Raw genomic sequence first — 21,396 nt, 5'->3', positions numbered from 1 at the left:
TCCCCCTACTATACCCCGCCCCCGAGCCAAGGCATCCCAGTTTAGTTCGGTGCCCGGCCGGAGTCTGAGGCACCTGTTAGAGGGGGGCCATGAAGAGCCCCTGAAGTTTTTGTTTTGCAGCTGTGGCTGCACATCTGGAAGTACAGCATGGACTGTCAGTTTTGACGTCCATGCTGTCTTCCCTACACCCCCGCCGGTACCAGAACGCCGGTACCAATCCGGGGATGCTGGTGAGCATCTGGGGTCACAGCTAGCGGTGACCCCAGATGTTTAGGACCATGGCCGGACTCAAGGGGGGCAGCAAGGTAAGCAGCGGGGTCCCGCGGTGGGTCCCCGCTGATACATGGTCCAGAAGTCCCCAGGCAGGGGGCTGCCTGGGGACTGGCTGCAGCGTGGAGCCAGGTACTAACCTGCGCTTCCACTACCCCCCTGGGACAGCAGGACCGCGGCAGGGCGGTAGCGCTGCGGCGTCCCAGGGGTTAAATGCATGCCAGGGGAGCGCGCCTTCCCTGTCTCACAGACGGCGCCTCCCCCGCTGCACACAGCCCTCTCTGCAACACGCCGACTGGCCCTGTGGCAGCGCTCCTCCCCCAGGCCAGCCTCCTCTCTGCTCCTCGGCGGCCATCTTCAGAACGCATGGTGAACGCTGCTGGAAGTCTGGACGGAGGCATCGTGGTCTGGGTCCCCCCGCATACCTCTCCTCCGCTGTGGTCAGGTCTGTGTATGCAGCGCTGTGTCCTACCAGACTCTGTGTCTGTGTAGTTGATTTATCAGCGCTGTTAGTGCAGGAACTGAGTTTCTGGTGGTACCCCGCAGTCTCCCTATTTCTCCGCTCCCGGTTTCTCAGGAGCCGGCGTGGGTTAACTCCCTGACGAGTTCTGTACAGCACTTGTCGGATGTGTTGCAAGAGGAGTCTGTGATGCGGCCACACAAACGGCCGGTGGCGTCTGTCGGCTCCTTATGAGGATGACGGGGAGATTCTGGATCTTTCCGATCAGGAACCTCTCCGTACTAAGGAAGCGGACGCTAGGTCCAAGGTGTATATTCCTGGACTTATGGACAGCCTTGGTGATTGAGGACAAGTTCCCCCAGCGGCTAAATCCAAATATGCCTTTTTTAAGGATGTGAAGGGTGACGCCACAGTCTTTCCTCTTCGGGTCAGTTGGTGGACCATTTAGAGGAGGCGTGGAAACAGCCTGGCAAGCGATACCAGCCGCAGAGGCGTCTGGCGGTGGCTTATCCGTTCGCGGATAATTATTTTGCTAAGTGGGAATCCCCTCCACAGGTGGATTCTCATGTGACACGTCTTGTCCGTAGTGCCACATTACCAATGCCATCTATGTCTTCCCTTAAGGATGCTACGGACTGCAAGGTGGAGATCTGCCTGAAGTCCGCTTATTCACTTGCGGGGGGGGGGGCAGCGCGGCCGGCTATGGCCATTTGCTGGGTTGCCAGAGCTATGGAGCGCTGGGCGGATACGTTGGAGGCGTCCTTCGATTCCGGCTGAGCAGGCGGAGTTGATTGGTAATCTCCGTGATTCGGCCACTTATATCAACGAGGCGGCCTTAGACATTAGTACCCTGGCGTCTCGAATTTCTTCGGCAGCGGTGGCTGCTCGTCGCACCTTGTGGTTGCGATCCTGGAAGGCGGACGCTGATTCCAAAAAGGGTTTGGAGGCGGTACCCTTTAACGGAGAAGTTCTCTTCGGTCCAGATCTGGACAAGATTGTAGCCACACTAGCGGCAGCTAAATCGGCATGTCTCCCGTCGTCCTTTCGGTCTTATAGGGCCCAGGGCAGGCCCAAACCACAGTCTTTTCCCCGACAGGCTGGCCCCAAGAAATCGGCCAAGCCCCGGAAGCAGGCCTGGAGTACCAGACGTCCGGCCCCTAAGCCAGATGACAAGCCTGCGGCCTGACGGTCCGGGCCTCCCTTTGGGAGATCCCAAAGTGGGAGGCCGCCTGCTGCAGTTCGCCCGGTGTTGGTCGGTCACCACGACAGACACTTGGGTTCTCGAGGTGGTCTCCCACGGGTATGCCCTCTCCTTCCGGCACAGACCCCCGGCTCGATTTTTCACCACGGGTCTACCATCAGACCGGAACAAGGCCACGGAGCTGCGGAAGGTCTTGCACACTATGCTCCAGGCTGGAGTTATAGTGCCTGTTCCATTCTCCCAGAGGGGCCAGGGTTTCTATTCCAATCTCTTTTTGGTGCAGAAACCCAATGGGTCGTATCGTCCGATTCTCAACCTCAAGGCTCTCAACAAGTCTTTGCGGGAGCCGAAGTTTCGGATGGAGACCCTACGGTCCATCATTCTGGCGCTGGAACCTGGGGACTACATGGTGTCATTGGACATACAGGACGCTTACCTGCATGTCCCTATTCTTTTGCGCCATCAACAGTTCCTCAGGTTTGCAATCCGCAGCGACCACTTTGAGTTTCGGGCGTTGCCTTTTGGCCTGGCGACAGCACCGCGTGTGTTCACCAAGGTGATGGCGGTCATGGCGGCTTCTCTGCGGCTGCAGGGAGTCCGCATGTTGCCGTACTTGGACGACCTTCTCTTAGTGGCAGTATCGCCGGAGCTCCTTCTGCGTCACCTGGACCTGACCATTGCCCTACTGCACCGACACGGCTGGCTAATCAACTGGCTGAAGTCCACTCTAATCCCGTCTCGGAGGATTCTGCATCTTGGAGCCTTATTGGACTCGGGACAGCAAAGGATCTTTGTGACAGGGGAAAAGATCTCTGCCTTACAGTCGAGGGTGCGCAGTTGTCTGCACAGCCGCCGGGTGTCTCTACACTCGGCGATGAGGTTACTGGGCTCCATGGTGTCGGTGTTCGACATGGTGGAATATGCCCAGTTTCACTCCAGACCTCTGCAGCACCTGATCCTGTCCAAATGGAACGGACTGCCTCAGTCTCTAAAATCCCAGACGATAGTGCTCACCCCGGAGGTTCGCCTGTCCCTTGCCTGGTGGTTGCAGACGACCCATCTCAACAAGGGATGTCCGTTCTGGGTACCGAATTGGGTCCTGTTGACAACGGACGCCAGTCTTCGGGGCTGGGGAGCAGTTTCGGGTCCACACTTGTTCCAGGGCAGGTGGACTCCGACAGAAGCAGAGCTTCCAATAAACATCTTGGAACTGCGAGCGGTTTTCAATGCTCTCCAGCAGGCACATCGGGTTCTCCAGGGTCGCCCAGTGCAGTGCAGGTCCAGTCGGACAACGCTACCACCATGGCCTACATAAACCGGCAAGGAGGAACCCGAAGACGGGCGGCTCTCGTAGAGGTGTCTCGGATCCTGGTATGGGCGGAGAGCAATCTTCCGGCTATATTAGCTGTCTTCATCCCGGGAGTGCTAAATTGGGAGGCGGACTTTCTCAGTCGCCAGGACGTTCATCCGGGGGAATGGTCCCTGCACCCGGACGTTTTTCAACTGCTGGTGGACAAGTGGGGTCTTCCAGAGATCGACCTCATGGCGTCCCAGCACAACAACAAGTTGCCGGTGTACGGGTCTCGCACAAGAGACGAAAAGGCGTCTCTGGTGGATGCTCTGTCCGTCCGGTGGACATTCCGGTTCGCTTACCTGTTTCCTCCGTTTTCCCTTCTTCCACGGGTAATCCGGAAATTCAAACAGGAAGGAGGGACGCTCCTGTTGATAGCTCCCGCGTGGCCCAGACGGCACTGGTTCTCAGACCTTCAGGATCTGTCCGTGGACAGTCCTCTGCGGTTGCCGCTACGACCGGACCTTCTGTCGCAGGTTCCTTGTCTTCACCCGGACCTGACTCGGCTGTCTTTGACGGCGTGGCTGTTGAGACAGCCATGTTGAGGTCCAGGGGTTTTCCAGCTCTGTAGTGCGTACCATGTTAAGAGCTCGGAAACCGTCTTCTGCAAGGATATACCATCGCGTGTGGCATACGTTCTTCCAGTGGTGTCGACCGAGAGGTTATGCACCTCGGGAGTTTCGTCTGTCTCGGATACTCGCCTTCCTACAAGCGGGACTAGACCATGGGCTTCGCCTTGCTTCTTTGAAGGTACAGGTTTCGGCCCTGTCTGGTTTCACCGTAGGATTGCAACAATCCCTGATGTGCGCACCTTTATGCAGGGCGTTCTGCGAATTCAGCCGCCTTTTGTTCCACCTGTTGCGCCTTGGGACTTGACTGTGGTCCTGAGGGCTCTCCAAGGACTGCCGTTTGAACCACTGGGCTCAGTGGATCTTAAATGGCTAACAGCTAAGACTGTTTTCCTTCTGGCCATAGCTTCGGCCAGACGTGTATCTGATTTAGGGGCTCTTTCTTGTAGACCCCCTTTCTTGATTTTTCATGGGAACAGGGCAGTGTTACGCACTCGTCCTGAATTTCTTCCCAAAGTTGTTTCCCAGTTTCATGTTAACGAGGAAATAGTTGTTCCGGCTTTTAACTCACCTGGCCTTTCAGTGGGTGAGGCCACTTTGGATGTCATGCGGGCTTGAGGACTTATGTTGACCGCACTTCTTCGTTTAGGAAGTCGGACGCCTTGTTTGTCCTCTATGGCTTCCGTAAAAAGGGTTGGCCTGCTTCAAAGCAAACTTTGACAGCCTATTTCTGAAGCTTATCTTCATGAAGGCCTGCCGGTTCCTCCTTCTGTGAAGGCTCATTCCACTAGGTTTATGGGTCCCTCGTGGGCAGCTCGACGTGGTGCCTCTGCAGTCCAGATCTGCAAGGCTGCTACGTGCTCCTCTGTCCATACCTTCGTGAGGTATTACAGGTTTGACACCTTCGCCTCTCAGGATGCTTCCTTCAGGTGGCGGATTCTCCTTTCAGCACAGGAGCGTCCCCACCCTTAAAGGATACTGCTTTGGGTCATCCCCAAGGTATCCTGTGGATACCCTATGGACCCTGAAGTTGAAAATATGAGATATGGTAAGAACTTACCTTTGTTATCTCTATTTCTACGAAGTCCATAGGGTTCCACATGACTCCCGCCCTGTCGCACCTGTGCTGCAGATGGGTTTACTCTGGTCACCGGTTTTTCCGTCTCCCTCTGGTGAGAATGTGGTTCTTGTGTGTGTCCAGATCGTTTTTCTCTCTCTTCCTTCTCCTCCTCCGGCCTATGGCTTGGTACAAAACTGAGATGCCTTGGCTCGGGTGCGGGGTATAGGAGGGGGACCCTAGTGCATCCTGGGAGGCTGAAAGCTTAACTCTATGGTGCCCGATGACTGACGTCACACCTATACCCAAGGTATCCTGTGGAACCCTATGGACTTCATGGAAATAGAGATAACAAAGGTAAGTTCTTACCATATCTCATATTTTCACAAGGAATAATAGTGAATTCTAGATTATTTTTTTTTCAGGATGATCTGCGCTTCCTTAATAATAATAATACTGTTGTGATATCACAATGAAAAATAAGAATCTAATGCTCTGCGCATTTCACCATGTTATTATTACTCTGTGTGTGTAAGCCAGCACTTTATTACAGATTACACCGCTGTGATGTATATATACACGATGAGTGATGAATATAATGCACTGCTGTGTGGGGTTGGGTATGAAATTCCGGCTGTCGGGATGTTGCTGGTCAGAATACAGACAGCGGCATCCCGACACCCATAGAAAGTAACGGTGAGTATTTTACTACACCACCCTCCCTAGTGCCTAACCCTAACCCCCCCCCTAGTGCCTAAACCTAACCTCCCCCCACCCCACACCCTAATTCTAACACTGCCTAACCCTCCCCCTAATGCCTAACCCCGCTACCTAACCTCCCCTTAACACCCTGATACTTACCTTCGGCATGCCGGCAGTCAGCATACTAGTTTCATCACCGGTATTCAGACCATCTGCATCCCGCACACCGGGATCCCGACTACATCTGGCAGTGTAATAATGTAATAAAAGCATAGTTGCTTCTTTCGTGTTTAGGGCCCTCACCTAGCGGCCATGTGTGATATGCGCTTCAAGTGTTATGTGCTGGATGTGTTCTGCATGCTTTAGTCCAGAAAGTGTTACATATCTTTTCCCATTCATTTCAGAGGGGCTCCAGCATGTGCGCTACAGCATGTACACTGTAACATTGTCACACATCTGGGAGAGTTAGGCGGCCATGTTTTACAGTGACTCTCTTGGTTTATCGTAATAATGGAGACAGAGGGGTAAATTTACTGAAGTGGAGATGTCGCCCATAGCAACCAATCAAATTCTGCGTAACATTTAAAAAGCACCTTCTAGAAGATAATAGCTAGAATCTGATCTGAATCTCCACTTCTAAAAACGCTCACTTTAGCAAATTTATCTATAATATTCCAGCTCATTTTCCCTAAATTATGCGCATGGAGTGTAGAGACAGCGTCATCTATCATGGATAAATAATATTCACTTGCGTGGACTAAGAAATAAATTGCGCTAATTTGTATGAACGCTTCAATGGTAAATTCTGCCTCATCAGGAAGGGGGGAAACCCCAACGTCTTGAAGAGGTTAATATCAAGCTCCACACTTTTGTACGCCAGCAATGTAACTTGTAATTTCTTTCCCTTCCAGGTGGTTGGAGATCTCATGGTGAGAATCCAGCGGATCCCAGACTTCACCCCCAAACTTCTGCTTGTAAGAAAGAGGTTGCTGGGCCTTGAGCCGGATGGGCCGATGTAAGTCCCCATATTCAGTGCGGTTCCCCTGATCAGGCTTGCTTGTATGAGCCAATGTGGCACGTTTATTGGTTCTGGCTACAATGCGTCTGTGATGTATGAAAGTTTGAACCTGATTAACGTAAACATGATGATATAGATCAGGAATGAGCAATAATTTCAGGTGAGAGGGATGCACACAAAATATGCCACCCGCATGCCCCTTTCATGTGATCATACCTCTCCATATGGCACTTATATGCCATCATACCCCTCCATATGGCACTTATATGCCATCATACCCCTCCATATGGCACTTATATGCCATCATACCTCTCCATATGCCTCTTATATGCCATCATACCCCTCCATATGGCACTTATATGCCATCAGATTCTTTCACTTGCCCCTTTAATGCCATCAGACTCTTCCACATGCCCCTGTTATGCCATCAGATCCCTCCACATGCCCCTTTTATGCCATCAGATCCTTCACATGCCCCTTTTATGTCGCCAGACCCCACCACATGCCCCTTTATGCTATCAGATTCTCTTCCACATGCTCCTTTTATGCCATTAGATCCCTCCACACGCCCCTTTTTCTTCACGTTTCATAGGGTCCACAGGAAATACCTTGGGGTATGTAATTGGAGTAATCCATTGCACCAAACAGCTACAGCTTTTCAAGCTCCCACCATGCACAGGACCTCCTCCCTATATGCCCCCACCCCAGCCACAGGCATTCAGTTTTTTTGTTTTGTGCTCGGCAAGTATCCAGATACACCTGTTATAACAGCAGGACTGCTTAGGCAGTCCTAGGCTTTTTAATTTTTTTTATTTACCATAGTTTTTTATATAATGAGTTGAGTTAGTACTAAGCGTCCAAAAGGACACATGTGCTACAACTTCAACTACCTACGCTGATCCCGAAACGCCAGCTCCTGAACAGGCCTTGGGGATTTCGGCAGGTCTCAGCGAAGCTTAGCTAGCTGCGACGCTGGGCCCCGGACTGCAATCAGATCCCAGGAGAAGACAAGGTAAGGCGATTCCTCGCTTGTCAGGGAATCGTGCGCTGCAGTCCTGGTTTCCGGTGTAGGAGACGCATCGGAGGTTGCTGCTAGTGAGGGTCTACGAGCCGCGTCCTCACTAAGACCGCCGTGGCCGTATCGTCTGACGCCGGGGATGGGTAGTAGACGCACTAGCAGCACACTAGTAAGCATCTACTACTGTGAGGCCAGCGTACCCATGTCATTAATGCAGCTTTGGGGAGATGGGCGCTCCCCTGGCCGTACCTCCCCCAACCCAGAGGCAACTGCCTGTGTTGGTTCCCACGTCTGGTTTGTTATTTATAACCACTTTGTGTATTGAGACGCTCGCAGTTCACCTATGGTGCTCTGCTGAAAGCTGTTGGTTCTCAGGTGTGGATCAGTCTCCCTGTAGGCCTCTCCTTTGGGTCAGGTATACAGTGCTCTATATCCTACCAAGCTCTCGGGGGTTAGGTCAGTTGATTCAGATTCCATTTGCATATGAATTTATATTCGCATTGTATGTGACTGTAATGCTAGCTGCTGTATTGACACTGCCTTTTATTTTCTAAACTGTCAGATATATCTATCACTGTGTTTCTCCTCATCCCTCTGTACAGATGTGTGGGGTTTTTCCATTTGTCTGTTCACAATTACTTGTGAAGACGTTCACATTGCATTTATACCTTATACCTGTGATACATTGTTATGTCTAAGAGCATGGGCAAGAAGGAGGTTGAGCCTCCTACGCTAGTATCATGTAAATCCTGTTTGGCAGGACTGTCAGAGCAGGATTTTGTGCAAGATGGTTTGTGTGGTGTCTGTTGTAAACAGCCACCTCTCCAATCCAGTACACCAGCACCTGCACAAGAACTACCTTGGGTGGCCTCCTGGTCTCGGGTTTTGTCGAATTTAGTGGACCGGGCAGCAGCTTCACAGGCTCCTGCAACGGTATTGCATCCCACTATGGGGTACCTACAGCATTTACATCCTTCTATGTATATGTCTCCCATGAATCTTTTTTGGTTTGTTGCTTATGATCACTCTAGTCAGAGTATGCTGCCTTCTATAGCTGCTTAGCAGGTAATGCAAGCGAATAGTCCAGTGGTGGTAAAGCAATAGCCTAAAGAGGGTACCCCTTCAGGCATTGACTCAGGATCCTCACACGGCATTGTCATCAGACTCTGATACTCAGAGTTCTGGTTCTTTCTCGGTTGAGGAAGACCACCAATCCTTGGTGGATGTCCCATCTCTGGTGAGAGCAGTTAGATCTGTCCTGAATATAGAGGAAGAGGAGGTTCCGCCTAAATCTAAGACTCTGGTCTTCAGGCGTCAGAAGGTGGCAAAAGATTATTTCCCTCAGTCTGAGCAACTGATGGATCTCATGTCTGAAGCATGGTGTACTCCAAATAAGCATTTCCATGTGACAAAGAATTTAACTTCTCGGTACCCATTTTTACCTGGTGAGTTTAGCAAATAGGAAGTTCCTCCAGTGGTAGATGCTTCCTTCCGCATCCTAACTTAAGGAGATTACAGATGGAAAACTATTTTAAATCAGCTTTTTCATTGTCTGGAGCTATTACCAGGCCGGCTATGACCGTAGCCTGGGTGGCCAAGGCCATGGAAGAATGGACGACGTCTCTGGAAGATAGTATGTCAGATGCTACCAGAGAACAGCTGTCTTATTTCTGCCAATTGTGAGAAGCAGCTGCGTGTGTTGGAGAAGCAGTTATTTTGGCTTCTAACGTATCGGCAACCTCGGTGGCTGCTCAAAGGACCCTGTGACTAAGAACCTGCAATGGCGGATACAGGGTCCAAGATAGCCCTTGAGTTCTTGCCTTTTGTCAGGAAGGTACTGTTTGGGACGGAATTGGATAACATAGTGACTGCTCTGGCAGCTTCTTAATCTGCTGGGTTGCCATCTACACCTACCCCTAAGTTTAGGCAGTCATCCTTTCGGTCCTTTTGCCCGCAAGGAAGGGCAAAGGGACAGTCTTTCTCCAGGCAGGATATTTCCCGCAAGAAAACGCAGACCAGGAATCTTGGTCAGTCAAACATCCAGCCTCCAAGCCGGACGGTAAGCCCACTCACTGCCTGATGTAGCGGGCCTCCCCCTGGGGGATCTCGGGGTAGGAGGACGACTTCTCCAGTTTTCTTACCCCTGGCATCAAACAACTACGGATGCTTGGGTTTGAAAAGTGTGATACTAATACCTCCTGCCTGGCCCAAGAGACATTGGTTCACTGATGTGACAGGTATATCCCTAGACAGTCCGCTTCCACTTCCTCTACGGCCAGATCTGCTAATGCAGGGTCCCTGCCTATATCCAGATGTACCTCGGCTGGCTTTGACGGCATGGCTCTTGAGTCTTCCGTCTTAAAGGCCAAAGGTTTTTCTACTTCCATGATTCTGGCGATGCTTAGGGCAAGGAAGCCTGCTTCGGCCCGCATCTATCACAGGATTTGGCATTAAGTTTTTGTTTGGTGTTCCCACAGAAAATATGACCCTAAGGTTTTCAGGGTCTCCTGAGTTCTTGATTTTCTTCAGGCTGGACTAGACTTAGGTCTTCGTCTGGCTACCCTGAGAGTTCAGGTTTCTGCTTTGTCAGTTTGGTTTCAGCAAAGAATTGCCATTCTGCCAGATGCTTTTTTCATGGTGTTCTCCGTCTGCAGCCTTTGGTGGCACCATGGGATTTATCCTTGGTTCTCAGGGCGCTGTAGGCCCTTTAAACCCTTAGACAAAGTGGACCGCAAATGGTTGACAGCGAAGACTCTTTTTCTCCTCGCTGTCTCCTCAGTTCGCAGAGTTTCTGATTTGGCAGCACTTTCATGTCGCTCTCCATTTTTGATTTTTCACCAGAATAGAGCTGTCCTCCGTATAAGGGCGGGTTACCTTCCAAGGGTCGTATGCCGTTTTCATATGAATGAAGAAATTGTAGTCCCAGCCTTTCAGTCTTCTGGCCTTTCTGTAGGTGAAGCTTCACTGGATGTGGTTCCAGCTCTTCGTATCTACGTGGATCGTACCAGTTCCATCAGAAAATCGGATTTTTGTGTTTATATGACTTTCATAAGCGAGGCTCACCAGCTAACAAGCAGACTCTGGCTCGGTGGCTGCGTATGACTATTTCTCATGTGTATACTCAGGCTGATCTCCCTGTTCCGAACACAGTGGCAGCACATTCTACTCGGTCTGTGGGACCATCATGGGCATTTAGATATGGCGCCTCTGCTGTACAGTTGTGCAAGGCGGTCCACACTTTAATAAAATTTTATGCATTTGATACTTTTGCCTTCCAGGATGCTTCCTTTGGGTGGCGGATTCTCCTCTCTGCTCAGGAATGTCCCCACACTTAAGGGAACTGCTTTAGGACATCCCCAAGGTAGTTTCTGTGGACCCTATGAAACCCGAAGAAGAAAATAAGAGTTATGGTATAACACCTTTTTGTTAACTTTTTCTTCAATGGTTCATAGGGTCCACAGGACACCCACCCTAATGCACCTGGCCTCAGTTGGCATCCATTCCTTTCTTTTTGTGTCACTGATTCCCTCTTCCTGTTTTGAGAGAGTTTCTTGTGTACATTGTACTTCCTTCTCCATTTTCTGGAGGTGGGGTATATAGGGAGGAGGTCCTGTGCATGCTGGGAGCTTGAAAAGCTGTAGCTATTTGATGCAATGGAGCTCCCCAACTACATACCTCAAGGTAGTGCCTGTGGACCCTATGAACCTCGAAGAAAAAGAGTTAACGAAGGTATGTTATACCATAACTCTTATTTTTTGCCATCAAGACTCCACCACATGCCCCTGTTATGCCATCAGATCCCTCCACATTCACCTTTTATGTCGCCAGACTCCTCCATATGCCTCATTTGCTAACAGCTCCTCCACATGCCCCTTTTATGCCATCAGACCCCCTAAATATGCCATCAAATTATCTTCCACCAGCTCCTTTTCTACCATCAGACCCCTCAACATGCCCCTTTTATGCTATCAGACCCCACCGTATGCCCCTTTTATGCCATCAGCCCCCCACCGTATGCCCCTTTAATACTATCAGACAAAAATATGGGTATATGAGCGCTGGTATGGATTAGAATTGGTGTACCGCACAAATAAAAATATATGAATGTAATGAATAATCAGTAATCAATAATAAAACAAAACAAACAAAAAAATATATATATATATAAAAAAAAAATTAAAAATAAAAAAAAATTAAAAAAATTATAATTAATAAAAAACAAAGATGAAAATAGAAAGAAAAAACAGCAAAGGAGAGAAAAGGCATAAACAGTATTATGGAATTAATGTTTATAGTCTTTATAGACTAGTTGGGGGTGTGCCAGTTCTGCATGTACCCCACGAGGGGTCCGCTGTGCTATTGCCACCTAACTCACCCTAACTAGCTCGGCGTTGACTGCTGACTTCAGCTGCAGATTCCCATCTGAGCCGCGATCACATGTCCCGCCGGGCTGGCGCCGCTTGATGACAGAGGGCGTCGGGGGATGTTCAGTGGGCTTGTAGCGGCAGTTGTTCTTTTCCTGACACCTCGACATGCCCCTTTATATGTGTTTTGACCGTTGCAGAAAAGTGCTTGTACAACTGGTTAGTCAGGAGAGGATTGGGCAGTAGAATGTTCTATGGGAGCCAAAACAGTCACTATCCTGGATATAGACTTATTTTGTTAGTTGTTTATCCCCACCTATATGTCAACCCCACAGAAACACCCCTCGTCTCGACAAACTACACCTCTTTGGATTACCGTTGTTTACCTGGTAGTACAGGGAGGGTTTGGTATGTATGTTTGACATTCACAATGTCGACATTAGACTATTGTCGACATTGCCCATTCCAACGCCATTGTTAGATAGTCGACCTACTATCTTTCCTGTAATTTTGTCCCTAACCATCATGGAAATGCCAACATTTTTCAGGTGTTGACATTAATGATGACGTTTTAACCATGTCGACCTTCTGCTGTTGACATTGTGAATGTCCGCATCATCATCATAGAGACATACTGACTGCATACTGTGCCGGCGCGTCGATCTGTACCGTATCTGCTGCTCTATAAGGATCGGAAGCATCAGCTATTTCCAGGGCAGCGGTGTGTGACGTGATCGCTAGGAGCCGGGACTGGAAATGCTCACTGAGCTGCCTACACATAGCAAGGTGGTGAGGGGCAGCGGTGTGTGATCGCTGGGAGCCGGGACTGGAAATGCTCACTGAGCTGCCTACACATAGCAAGGTGGTGAGGGGCAGCGGTGTGTGATCGCTGGGAGCCGGGACTGGCAATGCTCACTGAGCTGTATACACATAGCAAGGTGGTGAGAGGCAGCGGTGTGTAATCGCTGGGAGCCGGGACTGGCAATGCTCACTGAGCTGTATACACATAGCAAGGTGGTGAGGGGCAGCGGTGTGTGATCGCTAGGAGCCGGGACTGGCAATGCTCACTGAGCTGTATACACATAGCAAGGTGGTGAGAGGCAGCGGTGTGTGATCGCTAGGAGCCGGGACTGGCAATGCTCTCTGAGCTGCATACACATAGCAAGGTGGTGAGAGGCAGCGGTGTGTGATCGCTGGGAGCCGGGACTGGCAATGCTCACTGAGCTGTATACACATAGCAAGGTGGTGAGAGGCAGCGGTGTGTGATCGCTAGGTGCCGGGACTGGCAATGCTCACTGAGCTGTATATACGTAGCAAGGTGGTGAGAGGCAGCGGTGTGTGATCGCTAGGAGCCGGGACTGGCAATGCTCACTGAGCTGTATACACATAGCAAGGTGGTGAGAGGCAGCGGTGTGTGATCGCTGGGAGCCGGGACTGGCAATGCTCACTGAGCTGTATACACATAGTGGCAGCGGTGTGTGATCGCTGGGAGCCGGGACTGGCAATGCTCACTGAGCTGTATATACGTAGCAAGGTGGTGAGAGGCAGCGGTGTGTGATCGCTAGGAGCCGGGACTGGCAATGCTCACTGAGCTGTATACACATAGCAAGGTGGTGAGAGGCAGCGGTGTGTGATCGCTGGGAGCCGGGACTGGCAATGCTCACTGAGCTGTATATACATAGCAAGGTGGTGAGAGGCAGCGGTGTGTGATCGCTGGGAGCCGGGACTGGCAATGCTCACTGAGCTGTATACACATAGCAAGGTGGTGAGAGGCAGCGGTGTGTGATCGCTGGGAGCCGGGACTGGCAATGCTCTCTGAGCTGCATACACATAGCAAGGTGGTGAGAGGCAGCGGTGTGTGATCGCTAGGAGCCGGGACTGGCAATGCTCACTGATCTGTATACACATAGCAAGGTGGTGAGGGGCAGCGGTGTGTGATCGCTAGGAGCCGGGACTGGCAATGCTCACTGATCTGCATACACATAGCAAGGTGGTGAGAGGCAGCGGTGTGTGATCGCTGGGAGCCGGGACTGGCAATGCTCACTGAGCTGTATACACATAGCAAGGTGGTGAGAGGCAGCGGTGTGTGATCGCTGGGAGCCGGGACTGGCAATGCTCACTGAGCTGTATACACATAGCAAGGTGGTGAGAGGCAGCGGTGTGTGATCGCTAGGAGCCGGGACTGGCAATGCTCTCTGAGCTGCATACACATAGCAAGGTGGTGAGAGGCAGCGGTGTGTGACCGCTGGGTGCCGGGACTGGCAATGCTCACTGAGCTGTATACACATAGCAAGGTGGTGAGAGGCAGCGGTGTGTGATCGCTGGGAGCCGGGACTGGCAATGCTCACTGAGCTGCCTACACATAGCAAGGTGGTGAGAGGCAGCAGTGTGTGATCGCTGGGAGCCAGGACTGGCAATGCTCACTGAGCTGTATACACATAGCAAGGTGGTGAGAGGCAGCGGTGTGTGACCGCTGGGTGCCGGGACTGGCAATGCTCACTGAGCTGTATACACATAGCAAGGTGGTGAGAGGCAGCGGTGTGTTATCGCTGGGAGCCGGGACTGGCAATGCTCACTGAGCTGTATACACATAGCAAGGTGGTGAGAGGCAGCGGTGTGTGACCGCTGGGTGCCGGGACTGGCAATGCTCACTGAGCTGTATACACATAGCAAGGTGGTGAGAGGCAGCGGTGTGTGATCGCTGGGAGCCGGGACTGGCAATGCTCACTGAGCTGTATACACATAGTGGCAGCGGTGTGTGATCGCTATTAGCCGGGACTGGCAATGCTCACTGAGCTGTATACACATAGCAAGGTGGTGAGAGGCAGCGGTGTGTGATCGCTGGGAGCCGGGACTGGCAATGCTCACTGAGCTGTATACACATAGTGGCAGCGGTGTGTGATCGCTGGGAGCCGGGACTGGCAATGCTCTCTGAGCTGCATACACATAGCAAGGTGGTGAGAGGCAGCGGTGTGTGATCGCTGGGAGCCGGGACTGGCAATGCTCACTGAGCTGCATACACATAGCAAGGTGGTGAGAGGCAGCGGTGTGTGATCGCTGGGAGCCGGGACTGGCAATGCTCACTGAGCTGTATACACATAGCAAGGTGGTGAGAGGCAGTGGTGTGTGATCGCTAGGAGCCGGGACTGGCAATGCTCACTGAGCTGCCTACACATAGCAAGGTGGTGAGGGGCAGCGGTGTGTGATCGCTGGGAGCCGGGACTGGCAATGCTCACTGAGCTGTATACACATAGCAAGGTGGTGAGAGGCAGCGGTGTGTGATCGCTGGGAGCCGGGACTGGCAATGCTCACTGAGCTGTATACACATAGCAAGGTGGTGAGAGGCAGCGGTGTGTGATCGCTAGGAGCCGGGACTGGCAATGCTCACTGAGATGTATACACATAGCAAGGTGGTGAGAGGCAGCGGTGTGTGATCGCTGGGAGCCGGGACTGGCAATGCTCACTGATCTGTATACACATAGCAAGGTGGTGAGAGGCAGCGGTGTGTGATCGCTGGGAGCCGGGACTGGCAATGCTCACTGAGCTGTATACACATAGCAAGGTGGTGAGGGGCAGCGGTGTGTGATCGCTAGGAGCCGGGACTGGCAATGCTCACTGAGCTGTATACACATAGCAAGGTGGTGAGAGGCAGCGGTGTGTGATCGCTGGGAGCCGGGACTGGCAATGCTCACTGAGCTGTATACACATAGTGGCAGCGGTGTGTTATCGCTGGGAGCCGGGACTGGCAATGCTCACTGAGCTGTATACACATAGCAAGGTGGTGAGAGGCAGCGGTGTGTGATCGCTGGGAGCCGGGACTGGCAATGCTCACTGAGCTGTATACACATAGTGGCAGCGGTGTGTTATCGCTGGGAGCCGGGACTGGCAATGCTCACTGAGCTGTATACACATAGCAAGGTGGTGAGAGGCAGCGGTGTGTGATCGCTAGGAGCCGGGACTGGCAATGCTCACTGAGCTGTATACACATAGCAAGGTGGTGAGAGGCAGCGGTGTGTGATCGCTAGGAGCCGGGACTGGCAATGCTCACTGAGCTGTATACACATAGCAAGGTGGTGAGAGGCAGCGGTGTGTGATCGCTAGGAGCCGGGACTGGCAATGCTCACTGATCTGTATGCACATAGCAAGGTGGTGAGAGGCAGCGGTGTGTGATCGCTAGGAGCCGGGACTGGCAATGCTCACTGAGCTGTATACACATAGCAAGGTGGTGAGAGGCAGCGGTGTGTGATCGCTGGGAGCCGGGACTGGCAATGCTCACTGATCTGTATACACATAGCAAGGTGGTGAGAGGCAGCGGTGTGTGATCGCTAGGAGCCGGGACTGGCAATGCTCACTGAGCTGTATACACATAGCAAGGTGGTGAGAGGCAGCGGTGTGTGATCGCTGGGAGCCGGGACTGGCAATGCTCACTGAGCTGTATACACATAGCAAGGTGGTGAGAGGCAGCGGTGTGTTATCGCTGGGAGCCGGGACTGGCAATGCTCACTGAGCTGTATACACATAGCAAGGTGGTGAGAGGCAGCGGTGTGTGATCGCTGGGAGCCGGGACTGGCAATGCTCACTGAGCTGTATACACATAGTAAGGTGGTGAGAGGCAGCGGTGTGTGATCGCTAGGAGCCGGGACTGGCAATGCTCACTGATCTGTATACACATAGCAAGGTGGTGAGAGGCAGCGGTGTGTGATCGCTAGGAGCCGGGACTGGCAATGCTCACTGAGCTGTATACACATAGCAAGGTGGTGAGAGGCAGCGGTGTGTGATCGCTGGGAGCCGGGACTGGCAATGCTCACTGAGCTGTATACACATAGCAAGGTGGTGAGGGGCAGCGGTGTGTGATCGCTGGGAGCCGGGACTGGCAATGCTCACTGAGCTGTATACACATAGTGGCAGCGGTGTGTGATCGCTATTAGCCGGGACTGGCAATGCTCACTGAGCTGTATACACATAGCAAGGTGGTGAGAGGCAGCGGTGTGTGATCGCTGGGAGCCGGGACTGGCAATGCTCACTGAGCTGTATACATATAGCAAGGTGGTGAGGGGCAGCGGTGTGTGATCGCTAGGAGCCGGGACTGGCAATGCTCACTGAGCTGCCTACACATAGCAAGGTGGTGAGGGGCAGCGGTGTGTGATCGCTGGGAGCCGGGACTGGCAATGCTCACTGAGCTGTATACATATAGCAAGGTGGTGAGGGGCAGCGGTGTGTGATCGCTGGGAGCCGGGACTGGCAATGCTCACTGAGCTGTATACACATAGCAAGGTGGTGAGAGGCAGCGGTGTGTGATCGCTAGGAGCCGGGACTGGCAATGCTCACTGAGCTGCCTACACATAGCAAGGTGGTGAGGGGCAGCGGTGTGTGATCGCTGGGAGCCGGGACTGGCAATGCTCACTGAGCTGCATACACATAGCAAGGTGGTGAGGGGCAGCGGTGTGTGATCGCTAGGAGCCGGGACTGGCAATGCTCACTGAGCTGTATACACATAGCAAGGTGGTGAGAGGCAGCGGTGTGTGATCGCTGGGAGCCGGGACTGGCAATGCTCACTGAGCTGTATACACATAGCAAGGTGGTGAGAGGCAGCGGTGTGTGATCGCTGGGAGCCGGGACTGGCAATGCTCACTGAGCTGTATACACATAGCAAGGTGGTGAGAGGCATCGGTGTGTGATCGCTGGGAGCCGAGACTGGCAATGCTCACTGAGCTGTATACACATAGCAAGGTGGTGAGAGGCAGCGGTGTGTGATCGCTAGGAGCCGGGACTGGCAATGCTCACTGAGCTGTATACACATAGCAAGGTGGTGAGAGGCAGCGGTGTGTGATCGCTGGGAGCCGGGACTGGCAATGCTCACTGAGCTGCCTACACATAGCAAGGTGGTGAGGGGCAGCGGTGTGTGATCGCTGGGAGCCGGGACTGGCAATGCTCACTGAGCTGCCTACACATAGCAAGGTGGTGAGGGGCAGCGGTGTGTGATCGCTGGGAGCCGGGACTGGCAATGCTCACTGAGCTGTATACACATAGTGGCAGCGGTGTGTGATCGCTATTAGCCGGGACTGGCAATGCTCACTGAGCTGTATACACATAGCAAGGTGGTGAGAGGCAGCGGTGTGTGATCGCTGGGAGCCGGGACTGGCAATGCTCACTGAGCTGTATACACATAGTGGCAGCGGTGTGTGATCGCTGGGAGCCGGGACTGGCAATGCTCTCTGAGCTGCATACACATAGCAAGGTGGTGAGAGGCAGCGGTGTGTGATCGCTGGGAGCCGGGACTGGCAATGCTCACTGAGCTTCATACACATAGCAAGGTGGTGAGAGGCAGCGGTGTGTGACCGCTGGGAGCCGGGACTGGCAATGCTCACTGAGCTGTATACACATAGCAAGGTGGTGAGAGGCAGCGGTGTGTGATCGCTAGGAGCCGGGACTGGCAATGCTCACTGAGCTGCCTACACATAGCAAGGTGCTGAGGGGCAGCGGTGTGTGATCGCTGGGAGCCGGGACTGGCAATGCTCACTGAGCTGTATACACATAGCAAGGTGGTGAGAGGCAGCGGTGTGTGATCGCTGGGAGCCGGGACTGGCAATGCTCACTGAGCTGTATACACATAGCAAGGTGGTGAGAGGCAGCGGTGTGTGATCGCTAGGAGCCGGGACTGGCAATGCTCACTGAGCTGTATACACATAGCAAGGTGGTGAGAGGCAGCGGTGTGTGATCGCTGGGAGCCGGGACTGGCAATGCTCACTGATCTGTATACACATAGCAAGGTGGTGAGAGGCAGCGGTGTGTGATCGCTGGGAGCCGGGACTGGCAATGCTCACTGAGCTGTATACACATAGCAAGGTGGTGAGGGGCAGCGGTGTGTGATCGCTAGGAGCCGGGACTGGCAATGCTCACTGAGCTGTGTACACATAGCAAGGTGGTGAGAGGCAGCGGTGTGTGATCGCTGGGAGCCGGGACTGGCAATGCTCACTGAGCTGTATACACATAGTGGCAGCGGTGTGTTATCGCTGGGAGCCGGGACTGGCAATGCTCACTGAGCTGTATACACATAGCAAGGTGGTGAGAGGCAGCGGTGTGTGATCGCTGGGAGCCGGGACTGGCAATGCTCACTGAGCTGTATACACATAGTGGCAGCGGTGTGTTATCGCTGGGAGCCGGGACTGGCAATGCTCACTGAGCTGTATACACATAGCAAGGTGGTGAGAGGCAGCGGTGTGTGATCGCTGGGAGCCGGGACTGGCAATGCTCACTGATCTGTATGCACATAGCAAGGTGGTGAGAGGCAGCGGTGTGTGATCGCTAGGAGCCGGGACTGGCAATGCTCACTGAGCTGTATACACATAGCAAGGTGGTGAGAGGCAGCGGTGTGTGATCGCTGGGAGCCGGGACTGGCAATGCTCACTGATCTGTATACACATAGCAAGGTGGTGAGAGGCAGCGGTGTGTGATCGCTAGGAGCCGGGACTGGCAATGCTCACTGAGCTGTATACACATAGCAAGGTGGTGAGAGGCAGCGGTGTGTGATCGCTGGGAGCCGGGACTGGCAATGCTCACTGAGCTGTATACACATAGCAAGGTGGTGAGAGGCAGCGGTGTGTGATCGCTGGGAGCCGGGACTGGCAATGCTCACTGAGCTGTATACACATAGCAAGGTGGTGAGAGGCAGCGGTGTGTGATCGCTGGGAGCCGGGACTGGCAATGCTCACTGAGCTGTATACACATAGTAAGGTGGTGAGAGGCAGCGGTGTGTGATCGCTAGGAGCCGGGACTGGCAATGCTCACTGATCTGTATACACATAGCAAGGTGGTGAGAGGCAGCGGTGTGTGATCGCTAGGAGCCGGGACTGGCAATGCTCACTGAGCTGTATACACATAGCAAGGTGGTGAGAGGCAGCGGTGTGTGATCGCTATTAGCCGGGACTGGCAATGCTCACTGAGCTGTATACACATAGCAAGGTGGTGAGAGGCAGCGGTGTGTGATCGCTGGGAGCCGGGACTGGCAATGCTCACTGAGCTGTATACACATAGTGGCAGCGGTGTGTGATCGCTATTAGCCGGGACTGGCAATGCTCACTGAGCTGTATACACATAGCAAGGTGGTGAGAGGCAGCGGTGTGTGATCGCTGGGAGCCGGGACTGGCAATGCTCACTGAGCTGCCTACACATAGCAAGGTGGTGAGAGGCAGCGGTGTGTGATCGCTGGGAGCCGGGACTGGCAATGCTCACTGAGCTGCCTACACATAGCAAGGTGGTGAGGGGCAGCGGTGTGTGATCGCTGGGAGCCAGGACTGGCAATGCTCACTGAGCTGTATACACATAGTAAGGTGGTGAGGGGCAGCGGTGTGTGATCGCTAGGAGCCGGGACTGGCAATGCTCACTGAGCTGTATACACATAGCAAGGTGGTGAGAGGCAGCGGTGTGTGATCGCTAGGAGCCGGGACTGGCAATGCTCACTGATCTGTATACACATAGCAAGGTGGTGAGAGGCAGCGGTGTGTGATCGCTGGGAGCCGGGACTGGCAATGCTCACTGAGCTGTATACACATAGCAAGGTGGTGAGAGGCAGCGTTGTGTGATCGCTAGGAGCCGGGACTGGCAATGCTCACTGAGCTGTATACATATAGCAAGGTGGTGAGGGGCAGCGGTGTGTGATCGCTAGGAGCCGGGACTGGCAATGCTCACTGAGCTGCCTACACATAGCAAGGTGGTGAGGAGCAGCGGTGTGTGATCGCTGGGAGCCGGGACTGGCAATGCTCACTGAGCTGTATACATATAGCAAGGTGGTGAGGGGCAGCGGTGTGTGATCGCTGGGAGCCGGGACTGGCAATGCTCACTGAGCTGTATACACATAGCAAGGTGGTGAGAGGCAGCGGTGTGTGATCGCTAGGAGCCGGGACTGGCAATGCTCACTGAGCTGCCTACACATAGCAAGGTGGTGAGGGGCAGCGGTGTGTGATCGCTGGGAGCCGGGACTGGCAATGCTCACTGAGCTGTATACACATAGCAAGGTGGTGAGGGGCAGCGGTGTGTGATCGCTAGGAGCCGGGACTGGCAATGCTCACTGAGCTGTATACACATAGCAAGGTGGTGAGAGGCAGCGGTGTGTGATCGCTGGGAGCCGGGACTGGCAATGCTCACTGAGCTGTATACACATAGCAAGGTGGTGAGAGGCAGCGGTGTGTGATCGCTGGGAGCCGGGACTGGCAATGCTCACTGAGCTGTATACACATACCAAGGTGGTGAGAGGCAGCGGTGTGTGATCGCTGGGAGCCGGGACTGGCAATGCTCACCGAGCTGTATACACATAGCAAGGTGGTGAGAGGCAGCGGTGTGTGATCGCTGGGAGCCGGGACTGGCAATGCTCACTGAGCTGTATACAC

The 21,396-nt window shown here is 53.2% G+C and overlaps 1 protein-coding gene across 1 annotated transcript in view; it reads left to right on the top strand.

The window, feature by feature from the left end:
- FHIP2A (FHF complex subunit HOOK interacting protein 2A) overlaps window positions 1-21,396 on the top strand; it is a 109,997-nt gene that overhangs the window by 84,149 nt on the left and 4,452 nt on the right. Inside the window, exon 16 of the mRNA XM_088479376.1 lies at window positions 6,522-6,625. Within this exon, the coding sequence (XP_088335502.1) occupies window positions 6,522-6,625 (104 nt within the window). The remainder of the gene's footprint in view (window positions 1-6,521; window positions 6,626-21,396) is intronic.

The sequence above is a fragment of the Taudactylus pleione genome, unplaced genomic scaffold, assembly GCF_031769625.1.
Source record: "Taudactylus pleione unplaced genomic scaffold, aTauple2 ptg000231l, whole genome shotgun sequence".
Taxonomy (NCBI): domain Eukaryota; kingdom Metazoa; phylum Chordata; class Amphibia; order Anura; family Myobatrachidae; genus Taudactylus; species Taudactylus pleione.
Note: the sequence above shows the minus strand (reverse complement) of the source record. Positions and strands in the feature narration are given on the sequence as shown.